Source organism: Pavona decussata, unplaced genomic scaffold, assembly GCF_977016875.1.
Source record: "Pavona decussata unplaced genomic scaffold, jaPavDecu1.1 SCAFFOLD_176, whole genome shotgun sequence".
NCBI lineage: Eukaryota > Metazoa > Cnidaria > Anthozoa > Scleractinia > Agariciidae > Pavona > Pavona decussata.
Window position 1 is genome coordinate 142,501 of NW_028145587.1, and position 15,623 is coordinate 158,123.

The 15,623-nt window shown below is 42.3% G+C and overlaps 1 protein-coding gene and 1 pseudogene across 1 annotated transcript in view; both read left to right on the plus strand.

Moving 5' to 3' along the window:
• LOC146463414 (uncharacterized) overlaps positions 1-856 on the plus strand; it is a 1,194-nt pseudogene extending 338 nt beyond the window's left edge.
• The window catches only part of LOC146463413 (RING finger and SPRY domain-containing protein 1-like), a 19,709-nt gene extending 5,812 nt beyond the window's left edge, over positions 1-13,897 (plus strand). Inside the window, exons 4-17 of the mRNA XM_085084446.1 lie at positions 2,767-2,923; positions 6,349-6,407; positions 7,199-7,265; positions 7,488-7,660; positions 7,744-7,776; positions 8,220-8,324; positions 8,728-8,785; positions 9,558-9,643; positions 10,379-10,490; positions 11,691-11,790; positions 11,868-11,942; positions 12,725-12,802; positions 12,947-13,051; positions 13,636-13,897. Coding sequence (XP_084940572.1) covers positions 2,767-2,923; positions 6,349-6,407; positions 7,199-7,265; positions 7,488-7,660; positions 7,744-7,776; positions 8,220-8,324; positions 8,728-8,785; positions 9,558-9,643; positions 10,379-10,490; positions 11,691-11,790; positions 11,868-11,942; positions 12,725-12,802; positions 12,947-13,051; positions 13,636-13,753 — 1,326 coding nt within the window. The 3' untranslated portion in view covers positions 13,754-13,897. The remainder of the gene's footprint in view (positions 1-2,766; positions 2,924-6,348; positions 6,408-7,198; positions 7,266-7,487; positions 7,661-7,743; positions 7,777-8,219; positions 8,325-8,727; positions 8,786-9,557; positions 9,644-10,378; positions 10,491-11,690; positions 11,791-11,867; positions 11,943-12,724; positions 12,803-12,946; positions 13,052-13,635) is intronic.
• The last annotated feature ends 1,726 nt before the right edge of the window (positions 13,898-15,623 follow it).

Consider the following 15,623-nt stretch of genomic DNA (forward strand, 5'->3'; position numbering starts at 1 on the left):
ACGGAAAAAGGATGTTCAAGCTCCAACTGAGGCCGAATTGAATTTCTTCTACGAAAAGCTGAACACCTGTAAGAGTAAGCCGGTTGAACTTACCTTAATTTATCCGTACTCTGAGTCCTTTGTTACAAAGAGCAGAACCATTCAAACTTTCCCAGATCTCTATAACGAGAAGTATTTAAACATGCAATACAACGAACCACTAGAGGCCTGCGCTAAAGTAAATATTGAAATAACGCCTGAACAAGCAAAAATCATTGAAGAGGATATATATTGTCAAAGTGACAAATGTTAACAATGTTCATGCATCTAGCATTGTCAGCACACCTAAAAATGGAAATTTAAATAACTATCACTACCAACTGATTTTGTTACCTACTGGATGGCTGAACGATGATATTATTCTTGAAGTTTACATCAATCTCAAGAAGATTGATCCTACTATGCAAGGTTTACAGGATCCAATATTAGGCCCAGTACTTCAGTTCAAAAGAGTTCATAACCCTTTTGCGCAGATTCTCCATACAGGCATTGGGTATGGGTATGCACCAGTGGGAAGTAGTAATGGCATTGTTAATTTGTATGACAGCTTATATCACAATGCCATAACAAAGGAAGTAGAAGAACAAGCTATAAACCTGGTTGGAACTGATAATTTTTCTGGTTAACACGTTGTTCCAATCCAGCAACAGAAAAATGGCTCTGACTGCGGTGTATTTGCTGCTGCATTTGCTACATCCTTGGTTTATGGTGTTCCACCTCAGTTGTTGCAGTTTGATGTCCCAAAACTGAGAAACCACCTTTGTGCATGTTTAAAAGCAGGGAAAATGGAAAAGTTTCCTTTGCTTTGATTTTAGAAAATCTGGCAGTTAATGTAAATATATCATAGATCTCTTGAGACCCTAAAACTGAAAAATAGTTTGGATTTCTCTCTCTAAAGCCTGATATGATGTATTTCAAAATCAAAGCTTTGGTAACTACTTTAAGCAATAGAGCACCTAACACAATCACCCTGTTGCTAAACCAAAGTTCAAACCATGCATTTCTTAATTATGCCAAGTGAACTGAACATTTCATCTTAAATTATAACAAACGGACAAGAAGAGACTCCAGGGGTCCTGAGAAATTTCTCTGGACCCTCTATGCTTAGTGTACTGAGCCAGTCAAATTGCTGTAGTTAGGGCTAAATCAGGGTCAAATCAGCTGCTCTGGATAGGGCTATTAAAGATGACATGTTCCAATGGAAATTTATCATTATAAAAATCAATGACTAAAAAGTGTTTGTAAGATGTCATAGTACTGGTATTTTTTATTGCCTTATTACTATCAATCATGAAACATTCTTGGACATTAACAGGGACATATTTTCGCTATGCCACAAGACATATTCCCTTCTGTTTGCTTTGTAACAAAAAGGGAATATGACAGGGATCCTGATTCTCGTAGGTATTTTTCCAGCACCCCTTCAATTTCAAACCGTAAGCTTAGCTTTTAAACAGTTTTGGTTCAACATAGAGTAATAGAGGCTGATGGTACAAAAAACACATGACTGTCACAGGGGAAACTGAACCTACATTATACCAATTTTATAGGTTTTCCACATGATGAAAATTAGTTACAAGTGCATGTAACACAAAATTTGTTGAGACAAAGCCCAGGCAGAACAATAAACAAATAAAATAAAATAATACTGACTTTTTGTTTTATTCAAATGGTACTACTGATGGGCAAAGATTTATGAAAGCACAGCAGACTCTGATAAGTCTGTCCACCATTGGGCAGCACTTGTTTCCCTCCTTATCTGAACTCAACAGATAATCAATAGGTAATGTACTCTGTAATACACTGTAATTCTGTCTCAACAAACCAATCACCCTTTCTACATGGATACGTACATTGGCTATTCCCCTCGTCTTTTCCACAGATATGGGATCTAACTGGCTCTTTCCTTTAGTGAAGGCGGGGATTGCAAGTTTCGCTTGATATAATGACAAGTTCTCTTCAATGGTAAAGCCCCTATCAGCCATGACTAAATCACCAGGCGTTTAGCAGCCTGGCCAGACACAAAATGCCTGTGACAAACCCTCTCATTTTCGAGCTTTTCTTCTTTTAGGTCATCGCGACTTATGGCAGAAAGCCACGTTCGCCTTCTTCTGGTAGTTAACTCCTCAGTCATCTCACCTTCGTTGTTCACGATTTTCGGAACGCAACTAAATCTCACAGGATCCTTTTTCTTTAAACTTTTTCCAGTCTTGTTACCACAGCCAACAATGATGCACAGAACCATGACAATATCAAACAATATCGGAGTGATCTTTCGACATATAAAACGAAAAGTACAAGAAATGGCCAGTCTACGCTTTCTTTCGTGGGACACCAATATGGCGGATGGTAAGGTTGCTAGGAAACCTAGTCACGTGAGTGAAAACACTCTATAAATTAAGTTTCTGTGAAGTCATATAATTATATATAAATGACAATATTCTAAACATCAAAGTCTTACTCCAAAAAAGAAAATTCAGAATCCTCAGTGGAAATCAAATCCATTGGTTGAACTGAAACAATTCAACTGTTGGAGAACTGTGTGGTTACCTGCATCGTCCAGATACATGTACCAATAATTATTATGACAACAGTCCCGTAGACAAACTACTCACATCAAACGGGCACTCAAATGTAGATGACACAGCCATGTGAAGTCATACTAGAAACATAAAAAAATAATTATTATATTTAATATTAACTTTTCAATGTTGATTTTGCCCTCAGGATGCTATACAGACTCTTTCATCAAGATTGAATCTATCCAAGAACCTCAAGAAGCTTGTCTTCACTACTGATCAAGGGACACGGCAAAGTGAACTGACATTTTCAATTTGCAGAAACCTGGCTGTTGTGTTGGCTTGCTTAGCTGACAAGTTAGCTGGTCAGTTGTTACAAGTGTAATGCCATTTATGTTTGCTCAAACAACACTGACATAACTCTGACACTGTCCGACTTGATGAGACGAAAATTTACCACATCCATCCCTGTTAGTTTGAAACTAAGTTATAAATGTTAACCATCTCTTCAGCATCGAGTGAAAGGGGTTGGAATGTAAAGAGAAGAAGCTGGCAACAATCAGAAAAGTGGATGGGTCTGGTGGAGAAAGAGATGGGACTAGGGACAGAAGGAGATAGGAACAGTGAGATAATGAGGTGGGATCAGTGAGGGAAGGAGGTGGGAACAGGGAGAAAATATGGTGGGAACTGGGAGGGAAGGAGGTGGAAGCAGGGAGGAAAGGAGGTGGGAACAGGGAGGGAAGGAGGTGGGAACAGGGAGGGAAGGAGGTGGGAACAGGGAGGAAAGGAGGTGGGAACAGGGAGGAAAGGAGGTGGGAACAGGGAAGGAAGGAGGTGGGAACAGGGAGAGAAGAAGGTGGAAACAGAGAGGGAAGGAGGTGGAAACAGGAAGATAAGAAGGTGGAAAAAGGGAGAGGAGGTGGAAACAGGGAGGGAAGGAGGTGGGAACAGGGAGAGGAGAAGGTGGAAACAGGGAGAGAAGGAGGTGCGAACAGGGAGGGAAGGAGGTGGAAACAGGGAGAGGAGAAGGTGGGAACAGGGAGGGAAGGAGGTGGAAACAGGGAGAGGAGAAGGTGGGAACAGGGAGAGGAGAAGGTGGAAACAGGGAGAGAAGGAGGTGCGAACAGGGAGGGAAGGAGGTGGAAACAGGGAGAGAAGGAGGTGGAAACAGGGAGGGAAGGAGGTGGGAACAGGGAGGGAAGGAGGTGGGAACAGGGAGAGAAGGAGGTGGAAACAGGGATGGAAGGAGGTGGGAACAGGGAGGGAAGGAGGTGGGAACAGGAAGGGAAGGAGGTGGAAACAGGGAGGGAAGGAGGTGGGAACAGGGAGGGAAGGAGGTGGAAACAGGGAGGGAAGGAGGTGGGAACAGGGAGAGAAGGAGGTGGGAACAGAGAGGACAGGAGGTGGGAACAGGGAGAGAAGGAGGTGGAAACAGGGAGGGAAGGAGGTGGGAACAGGGAGGGAAGGAGGTGGGAACAGGGAGAGAAGGAGGTGGAAACAGGGAGGGAAGGAGGTGGGAACAGGGAGGGAAGGAGGTGGGAACAGGGAGAGAAGGAGGTGGAAACAGGGAGGGAAGGAGGTGGAAACAGGGAGGGAAGGAGGTGGGAACAGGGAGGGAAGGAGGTGGGAACAGGGAGGGAAGGAGGTGGGAACAGGGAGGGAAGGAGGTGGGAACAGGGAGGACAGGAGGTGGGAACAGGGAGAGAAGGAGGTGGGAACAGGGAGGACAGGAGGTGGGAACAGGGAGAGAAGGAGGTGGAAACAGGGAGGGAAGGAGGTGGGAACAGGGAGGGAAGGAGGTGGGAACAGGGAGAGAAGGAGGTGGGAACAGGGAGGACAGGAGGTGGGAACAGGGAGAGAAGGAGGTGGGAACAGGGAGGACAGGAGGTGGAAACAGGGAGGGAAGGAGGTGGGAACAGGGAGGGAAGGAGGTGGGAACAGGGAGGGAAGGAGGTGGGAACAGGGAGAGAAGGAGGCGGGAACAGGGAGGACAGGAGGTGGGTACAGGGAGGGAAGGAGGTGGGAACAGGGAGGGAAGGAGGCGGGAACAGGGAGGACAGGAGGTGGGTACAGGGAGGGAATAAGGTGGAAACTGGGAGGGAAGGAGCTGGGAACAGGGAGAGAAGGAGGCGGGAACAGGGAGGACAGGAGGTGGGTACAGGGAGGGAAGGAGGTGGGAACAGGGAGGGAAGGAGCTGGGAACAGGGAGAGAAGGAGGTGGGAACAGAGAGGACAGGAGGTGGGTACAGGGAGGGAATAAGGTGGAAACTGGGAGGGAAGGAGCTGGGAACAGGGAGAAAAGGAGGTGTGAACAGGGAGGGAATAAGGTGGGAACTGGGAGGGAAGGAGCTGGGAACAGGGAGAAAAGGAGGCGGGAACAGGGAGGACAGGAGGTGGGTACAGGGAGGGAATAAGGTGGAAACTGGGAGGGAAGGAGCTGGGAACAGGGAGAAAAGGAGGTGTGAACAGGGAGGAATAAGGTGGAAACTGGGAGGGAAGGAGCTGGGAACAGGGAGAAAAGGAGGTGTGAACAGGGAGGGAATAAGGTGGGAACTGGGAGGGAAGGAGGTGGGAACAAAGAGGAAATAAGGTGGGAGCTGGGAGGGAAGGAGGTTGGAACAGGAAGGGAAAGAGGTGGGGAGAGAGAGGGAAGGAGGCAGGAACAGGGAGGGAAGTAGGTGAAAACAGGGAGAGAAGGAGGCGGGAACAGGGAGGGAAGGAGAGTAAGGTGGGAACAGGGTGAGAAGAGAGTAAGGTGGAAACAGGGAGGGAAGGAGGTGGGAGCTGTTATTAGGAAGCTGTGGGAGTTGGGAGGAAATGCTAGAAGTAGGATGTTGAGACCGTCCTGTTCTGCTGCTGTTACAAGTCATACCAAATGATTTTGATAGACGCTGACCTAAGACACCAAAACATTTGTACTTACTAATAACCAACTGCCTAGCATGACATGCTTACAGATGGGTGCTTTAGCCTGCAGTAACAGCCACCTCTCGTTGCTCCCACCACTATGGGCATTTGCAAGCGCCTTTAGTGGCGGGAGCAATGAGAGGCAGGTGTATTCACAGGCTTATGGGTGCTTGAGATATTCAGGGGCCTCCACTGTGGCCAAGAAGCCCCCAGATGGACTACAACATTGTTGACATATCCTAGCCACCCAGCCATAACCTCCACACTCGCAGGCTCTTTCATCCTCGGAGACCCAGGGGCAGTTAGTCGGGTAGCAGGGATTTTCGTGGGCGAAAGTTTATTGTCCCATTCTTACAATAAACTTTCGCCCACGAAAATCCCTGCTACCCGACTAACTGCCCCTGGGTCTCCGAGGATGAGACTCTTCTTACCCCTGTTAAATAGTCAATGGAGGGAAAAAAACCTGCACAATGCTGCTGAAATATTGCCAACATACAGTAACACTGTCCAACCAGCCATTTTGTGTTGGAGTACTGACTGCTATTCATAGATAACGGCTATTTATGAAATGCTGACCACCAATGGTAGTCAACTGCGTGCTTGTTGTTGGTTAATTTAACGTCACTCAAGACTTTTATGGCTGACCTAAACTGGCCGATGATTAAAAGGGGCATTCTGATTGGAGTGAGCAATTTTAAATTTAGTTTAGTGGAGCACTAAAATGGACCAATCACAAACCAATTTCACTTAATTGTGTTTACAAAAGAAAGGGAAAGACTGTGTTTAATGAAGGCAGACCTTTTCTTAAGTGTCGATATTTTACCAGTTTACCAGCCTCTTGTTAGTTCGGTAACATTGAGATTTTTCCATATACTCTGTTTAGGGCCACTGAGTATTGTCTTGTTAACCCAAGGGACATTGGAGTTTCTGATCCAGAGATTGGTAAGTCAACTCACATTCTTGATAGACTTTGTACTGTGTGCTCAAGTCAGATCTCCTATTTGCACCTCGAGTATTGGGGTGTGTTTGGGCAAAGTGCCTCTTGTCTTGCTAGAGACACCATGGATTACAAGTATTTCTCCTATGATTGACCTTTTTGCAATTTCGTTAAAGGTGCTGTTACAGCAGGAAATTATTCTTGCAACTTGTCTTGCAATTTGTCTTTGCACCTTTGTGAAACAAGTTTCACGGATTGTTGCCTGGTGCAACATGCCCTGAAATGAACATGCCTCGCAACGTTTTTGTTGCATGAAGTACATGTAGAACCAACTTCTACTTCCCGCAACCATTGTGGCATCAAAAAAATTGCAAATCATGTTCATATCAGGGCATGTTACACCAGGCAACAATCGGTGCAACTTCTTTCACTACAAAATTGCAAGACAAGTTGCCCAGTGTTAGTCAGTTCCTTAAGGTTTCTTTTTTCACATTGTTGTGATACTCGGTTATTAATATTTTGTAATTTTTTCTATCTATTGATAATCACACCCGCTTATACCTACCTTACTTGAATATGCAACTGACGATACATAGAGTTTTTTGAAGTTACGGATGTTGAAAATTAAAAAAAAAGAGGTGTTTACTTTTCTTGAGGGAATAAATAGAAAAAGAACAAATTCAGCCAGCAGCTATAGAGCATATGGCATTTTTGTATGCCAATCAAATGTACTCATACTTGCAAGCTATCATTGCCCATAAAATTGAGTACTTTTCTAAAACACGTTGCATTTCAGTCAACAGAGGAATGTCCTGGTGTAGTGCTTAACTCGATCTTGGCACTGGAAAAATTTGCACAAACGGGTATGTGAAACTATGTTTGTTTGTAAACAATCAACTCCCTTTTTGCAGACACCCTTGGGACCATGAGTTAGTGTCCATAATAACAAGAGTCCATAATAGCAGGAATTGTCATTTCCTATTCCATTCGTTTTTGACCCAAACTACTTAATATCCAAGATACCAGAAGTTCATTTGTAGTTTTGCAGTGGATAGATCTTGCATGCCTTGTGTTGCTTGTAACAGGTGAAAACAAACTGACAATTCGAGATGCTGAGATAACAGACCTGCTTACAAAAATTGAAAGAGAATGGCTGAGAAGCAAGGACTTTGAGAAGCACCAGGCTGGATTTTGCTCGCAATGGCTGCTTGACAACACATGTGAGTTAGTTATGTGCATGTTGGCCGAAAAGCCAAATGTATAAGCTTCTTTTTCTGAAAGTCGTGAATTTTAAAACACCTGCTGCAATACTGATCAATATGTTTTTGTTTTTCTTTCACCATGTCCACTTACATGTTTGCAGTTTCATTTACGGTAAGTTGCATGTGCCATCTAATATACGAATGTTTGGTTTATCAACAGGTGATAACTAAGGGTAAATTGGCTACTGTGAGGAGATTCGAGTGCTGACGTTTCGAGACGTCAGCGCTTTAATCTCTTTACGGTGGCCAATTTACCTTTAGTTATCAACACTCTGTTGATAAACCAAACGTTCGTTTCTACTGCTCACCAATACAGCACCGTAGTGTCTTTAGAAACTAACTCCCTTAGCCATCTAATATAGTTTTCAGCTGGAAACATTTAAACCTTGAAGCCCTTTCTATTTGTTAAACCTTTTGTTTTTGTGAATGAGCTTAGTTATACTTTGTCATTTTTTGTGTACTGTTTTTAGAACAATCAATGGAAATCAGTGCTCAACTCATGCAGGCTGAGCAAGTCAATAGTTAACTTGTCATATTATTTTGTTTTGCTCGCAGAATCGCCCATACTCTTATGAAACAACAGATTTAAGTACTATCAACGTCATGCTTAATAACAATGATGTCAGTGATTATCTTAAAATATCACCCACTGGGCTGGAGGTGAGTTACAGGCCTAGGATTGACAGGTAATTGAGCTTATTTTAGTTATGTTGAAGATGAGCATACTACGCAATTGTAAGGTAGTCGGACGCAAGCCACAGCGGGCCCACATGGCCGGCTGTTTGATTCAAGTTTCTGAGTAAAGATTCTTTTATACCATCTTGGAATATATATCTGTCTCTCTCTCCCCTCCGGCCTCCTGAATGACATGCTAGTCCATTACAGAGTCCTTCCAGCACTGCCTGTACCTATTTAATATAGACCACACTCCAGAGAGACATGATTGTGGAGTTCAGTTCCTTGTAATGTCTGGTAAAAAGTCTGATGAATGAACTTTTTCACAGCTTCCCTCTGATGAACTGTGCAGCCTTGACATTAATAATTCTAATTGCTTTTATAACAGGCAAGGTGTGACGCCTCTTCATTTGAAAGCGTGCGCTGCACATTCTGTGTGTCATCAGGTAAGTTCTCTTAAACAACTGTGAAGTGTGTATGTCAACTCATGAAAAGCAAACTTGTAACTTAGGTTTAAGAAGGGTGAGGTTGCACTTGCCCCACATTACTGTAGCTTCCCTTTCTGTAGCATGAAGAAAGAAGAGTAAAACAGTCAAAATGTTGCTTCCTATATTCCCACATCAGTTAACACCGTTGGACCTGTCTGGATTTTTTAACTGAAAATGTAAGTCGCCGAAAATTTTAGTGAATGTAATCTTTTTTGCCCAAATGTTCAAGCAGATGTTGGCTTTCCAAAATTGCCTGCTTATCTTTTTTTGACACTTTCAATGGCGTACTTGCTCCCCCGAAAACAAAAAGGTATCAATTAGTTTTCCAGCGTTCCGAAAGTTTCAGGTGACCTTTCACTAAAGAAACGGTAGTTTTTCTTCCCAATTTCGTATCAAGAAAAGGGGATCAACTTTGATAACAACAGGCTTTGTTATACGACCTAACATTGACCATATATGGCCTTTTGAAACAATGGCGGATTAAGTTAATCCTAATTTCTGAGACGGATAACGTATTTCTGAACAGATATTCCACCGAAATGAATCGTTGGGTGTCCGTGTCTCTAAGGAAATGGTATGACTGTAAAAAATATCAAACCAGCCACCTACTGATTGATACACTGACATGTGAACAGCAGCTAAACTACCCCAGGAAAAGCTTGCAAAGTCTCCTTGTGTTGCATGTGTGCCCTTACCCCACCCTCCCTTGATTAGGTATTTTCTGTTCCAGGTGTATGGTATTATGAAGTAACTCTCCTGACAGCTGGTGTAATGCAGATTGGCTGGGCTACAAAAGAGAGCAAGTTTCTTAACCACGTAAGTGAACACTTTAAAAGTTTCTAAAGCGTTCTCCACAAAACCTTGAGTTGGGTTATTTCACGTTGTTTTTTGGCCGAGTACGTCGAAGAAATGAACCAAAATTTATAACGCGCGTGCAGGGTCTTTGTTTTTCTCACTAAATCCTAATGTTTTATGACGTTCTCGTTCCCATTCTCATCGTATCTGCTTAAATTCCCTGATGATGAGGATTACAGTGCGGCGACTTACTTACAGGGTTGCCACAATCAGCAGAAAAGTCAGAAAAAACTGATTTTTTCGAGGTCAAATAACAGTCAGGGAATTTTGCATCAAGTCAGGGAAATTCAAGATCAGCGAAAAGTCAGGGTATTTTGTTTTTGGCTAGCCACTAGGTTTGCAGAAGAGCTTCCTTTTTGACAAAGATAATGCCGCTGATTTCAAACAGTTCTTATAGAGGAATTGGTTTCTGTGGCTTCAATCCGCTGTAGCCAAAGGATTTGTCAGTGAAAAGCCGGGGAAAAGACAAGGAATATTTTTTATCCATGCAGTTGTGTGGCAACCCTGCAGTGTTATTGATTAGCTCTTTAGTTACTCTGTCCTGGGCCAGTTCCTGTCATCTTCGTCATTTCGTTTGTAAATGTTTGTTTTAAAAAAAGGTAATAAAGTTGTTATTGAAGAACAGAAATATATCCAACATTTGTGCGGCCTACTCACTCGCTGTTGGTGTGTCATTCATTTGTGTTTTCTGTCCAGGAGGGATATGGCATTGGTGATGATGAGTATTCTTATGCATATGATGGCTGCCGGCAGCTCACATGGCATTGTGCACACAGCACACCCCATCACCACCGGCCTTGGATTGCTGGTCAGTAAGACTAGAGCGTGGGCTTTCAGGGTCTAAAAAATGTTGAAGCGTTACAAGCTTTCGATTTCTTCGCAGAATCTTTTTGTCACGTGACTCACGCCACCCCAGGTCACGTGACATAAATTAACATTTCACTTACTTGAAAAAGATTCCGCGAAGAATCGAAAGCTTGCAACGCTTCATTTTTTTTAGGATCCTGAAAGCTAATTTTGTTTTGTAATCTTCAATATGACAGGATCAGGAAACAATTTATTTTCTCAAATATTTTGGAGCTGTTTTCAATTGAGCTACGAATTACGTTTGCTTTGCTTTGGTTTTGCTTCAATGTGCTCTGTGATTGTTGAAATAATAATAATAATAATAATAATAATAATAATAATGATAATAATAATAATAATAATAATAATAATAATAATAATAATAACTTTTCACCACTTTTCGAACCGATTAGAAATAAAATGTAAACCAATCATGACTTTCTTGCACGCATTTTACCCGCGTTATATGCCGTCAGCGGTTTACTTTGCGCTTCATTGTCAGTGCTGTTTGCAATCAAAAAAATAGAAAACCCATGATCACATCTGTTTTTGGTTTTATGGCACAGTTGAAACGTGCTCTGTGATGCATGTATGTTGAAATAAATGGATAAGGAGGTTCGTTTCTAAAGAAACTGTGGTGCTGCGTCGGTGGGGAATAGGAACAAAGGTTAAGTTTATCAACATAGATGAAAACTAAAGAAGCCGAAAAGATTTGCTTTGACGTAGGGCTTGACGCTCGAAACGTCAGCACTCGAATCTCTTTACGGTGGCCAATTTACCTTTAGTTATAAACTGTACTGAATGACCAAACATGTTAAAATAAAGGTGGAACGTTTGAGAATATTTGGACAAAATACTTCAAATGATCTTCTCTGTGTTCCCAGGTCGTTTTATGACATTTATAAGGCAGGGTTATTGTTAGCTATCACAGTCTGATCTTTTCGGCTTCTTCATCAAGTCTTGTCGCGGAGTGAGGTGACTGAATAGGTTTGACAATTTACCTTCACACTACCTGCAAAATAGGATCGTTAAATCATCTACGGTAATATATCCCCGCTTTACCGTTTTCACGACGATAGTAGATATAGGAACGAACAGGACTTTTGTGACTCTGCTGTGCTCCGTAAGTGGGCAAATGTAATCAAACATCTTTTTGTTCCAGGAGATGTCCTTGGGCTTCTTATAGACTTAGAGGAAGGAAAAGTATGGTTTTCATTGAATGGCAATCAGATCGAAAAAGACTTCAAAGTGGCGCGTTCGGGGTAACCTTCACATCTTATATCAGTGTTTTAATGTCATTAACAATGCCTGGCTTGAAGCTTAATTATCTGTTTTTCAGGTCTGGATTCTTTGCTGGTGCAAGTTTTATGTCCTTTCAACATTGCATTTTTAATTTTGGAGATCAACCCTTCAAGTAAGTGCAGTATTCTGTAACCGCGGCTGCAAGCAACAGTGAATCAGAACTCTTTAGATCACTTTTCCTTGTGAGCTGTCAGAAGTTGTAGTTCACCACTAAATTTTCTCCAAGTCTAATTTGCTTAGATCAATGTTCGTATATGGACGGACAGGCGACAGGGCCTTCTGACGAACATGCGAGGATGGGTAGAACTCGCCCGCGAACTGCATTCGAAGTACATTAATTTTTCAAATTCATAATCATTGCAAACAGGTCGCAGAAGTGGCCTGCATGGCCAGCCATGACCTACTTACGATTTTTTGTAGCCTTTAATAAGATCGTTACTTGAGTATGCATCACCTGTTTGGCCAATCTTACTGCGTATGTAATTTAGCAGAATCCATTCGAAATACATTTATTTTTCAAATTCATAATCATTTGCAAACAGGTCGCGGAGCGTTTTATTTTCGCATTCGAGTATTTCGTTGGTTCCACTCCCTTGAAGACCTCAACAGGCCAGCTACATTTCAGAATACAGAGCCTAATTACTTTTGACACCCAACTGAGAACTGGGCGAAAGGATTTAACCAACCGACAATCCGCCGAGTCACTTAGGTTATTTTGCTTTCAAAAGGATCCCTGTATTCTAAAGTTGCTCCCAGTCTGGACCCACGCCAGTGATCTTGCTTCCAAAGAAAAAAAACGCTGCCTTTTTACCTGGACTCTGAAAAAGATTCTGAATCATAACTTCGTACGATGCGCAACCGATAATTTTAACGTTTTATTTTTGCAACTTTTAGGTTTCCTCCGAAAGTATCGTTCAAAAGCTTTAACGATCATGCAGATATGAAAGCTGAAGACAAGATTATTTTGCCAAGGTAAGCCAGGTTTTATTGTCCGCTAATTAATCGGCTTCATTGAGAAAACTAGTTCTAATCAGAGATGTTAAAAATGCTCTCTTTGTAATCAAATTGCCCGTTTTCCAAATAATACAAAACTAATTATTTTGGCCTCCTTCGCAGGCATTTAAAACTAGCTGCTATTCGTCAAGAGAGTATAACTGGTGATCCATGTAAAATATGCTTTGAAAATGTTGCTGATACCAGATTAGAACCCTGCAATCACAGGTGAGGCATAATTTGTACTCGTGTAACAGGTGCCAAACAAGTTAATACCAGTATTGTAGATGGGTACGGAGCAAATTTGAGCTATTGCTGTTTTCTTCAAAAGTAGCAGCTGCGCGTATACGCGAAACAAAAGGAAACTACACCATGAATATTCACCACCCGCGTGCGTTTTTCTTCTTGCTTGAGAATTCAAGAAAAAACAAAGTAAAGGATTTGCATGACTCCTTTTTGCTCTAAAATATAACGTAGTCGTAATCTCGTTATTGAATTGGATCTAGCTTACATATGGAGGTACTTTCGGGGGAATATAGTGAAAAAATATTTGCAATGCGTGAAACGATTTCCCCGCTTAAACCTCGTGTGCAAGCTAGTCCAGCTAAATACGAATACGGTGTATGGGGTATAGCGTCCTACCTTTGGTTTTGTGAGAAGCGATGAAATTTTTTATGATTTATACAATCAGTTTTTAAACTGTAAGATTCCTAACACGTTGACTTATTAACACGGCATGTTTTTACCAAACCATGGCCTTTCAACTGTTGCCTCAGACTCCAGGTTCGCTTCCTTCTTTTTTTTTACTTTAGGGACGTTTGTATGAGGTGCGCGCTGCAAGTGGAGGATTGTCCTATGTGCAGGGAGAGAATTGAAAGTAGGGTTCTTGAAGACCACAGTACTCCACCTTCACCACAGGACGCTAGCTGACAGCGGTTAATTGCAGAAGGACTCAAAATATTCGTCTCCAATGCAGAAGGAGTTCGTTTGTCAAAAACGACGCTGCTTAGTTGCATTACCAAGAAGGCGTGTGGTTATGTTGAACGTCTACTATGATGGCTCTTCAAATGATCTTGAACATTCACGCAATCATTTCTATAAAATAAACAATCCCTATTTTCTTCTAGGACTATTCCATCGAAAAGTAAAGCAGAGAAGCCCACGAAAGAATCTCGATGCGCGCGTAGGGAAAAGAATCTAGAAACAAGTATCAATCACCCATCTCGCGCGTCGCGTGGGAAGGCCGCAATCTTGTGCTTGTGTACGTGTGTGTGTTTCGCTCTAAGTTTGGGCCTCCCCTGCTTGTTTCTGTATCGCGACGGATAGTTTTAATCTCACTTCGCAAAATGATTAGCCTCCGACGCAGTCGTTTTTAGGGAAGTCGTATTAATTTCCTCCCCTAAAAACGACTGAGTGGGAGGCTACAAAATGATCTGTGGAAAAACAAGTTCAACTCTTACTGACATGCGCACTCTTCGCCCTTCACATTACTGCCCCTGATTGGCCAGTTTCGCGCGATACGACACGTAACGTCAAGCCGAGGTGACAAGAAGTGTTTTCAGTCCAGGCTCGAATCTGATTTTTAGCCTAACGCTGGCGCACAAAATGGCTGCGAATCAAACTTCTTTTAGCCTTGGTTTAGTCGTTGAAATTAAAAGGTTTTCGATGTTACCACTTCTGAAGTAATTTAAACGCAAGAAATAAAAACAATGAACAATTTTCTAATAAAAAAAAAACTGGCAGACAATTTCAGTTCAAGTTCTACCAATCACGTTGCTCCATTAGCTCAGTAAACTGACTGCCTCAACCATGATATGGCTTCTCGAGAACGCAAGAACTTGATTTATTATTGTACAATACAATACATTCATTTGTATAACAAAGATAGCCAAAAACAAATTTTCATGTTCAAATTTATTAAATGAACATATGTAAATCTGTTTCGTTATGCTCTTTTACTTTAAATAAATGTTATTCACCGGCCGTGAGGTCCGTATTGGAAAATACTGTGCCGGGGGTCTTGAATCAAGACGAGGGCACGGTTTTCCCCAATATGGACCGACCTTGGCCGGTGAATAACATTCTTATTTTTCCGCGGCTGAATGAGGAGTTCCGTCAGAGAACCCAGGCAAGATAGTGATATGGCATTAACAGTCTTGTACCAGAAAGTCACATAACTTAACAGTTAGACATCTACAGTAAATCCTTGTAAGTATGGAGTATAAATCTACTCTGAACAATTCCAGTTAGGGGACGAAAATACCACCTCTCCTCCAATGAGACCTAATTAGTTACACTACGTTTTAGGAAGCAAATTGTTCGCGTAGCTGGCGGATTATTGGCGTAATGGTAAAGTTTTGGCGCTAAAACGGAGGATGCAAGGCGGCCTTGAGTGACAAAGACCGCCAGCTGATGCCTTCTGGCTAGAAAGCCAGAAGGCATCAGAATGGTTGAATTCTGTTAGTAAACAACCATACTAATACTTTGAAAATATTAATAACTGTTAACTGTTCGGATGGACTTGGAACAATTCGAGCCAACTTTTCACTGTTTCGCCACCAGTCGGTGTTAGAATTGTTTTTGAAACAAATTGCATTGCCTTGAGACTCCGTTTGGACAACCCTTGCATGTAGGAACTTCCTATCTTTTGTTGGCGTCATCTTCCTCTGCAAGCACCTCAAGATAGAGGCTGGTACTGAGCCAGAAAGATTGGGAGGAGCCAGAGCAGAGAGCTCTGTTCCCCTTCATTCTATCTCCGAGCTATTTTCATTACTAGTAATAATCACAGATTAGGGTGTGC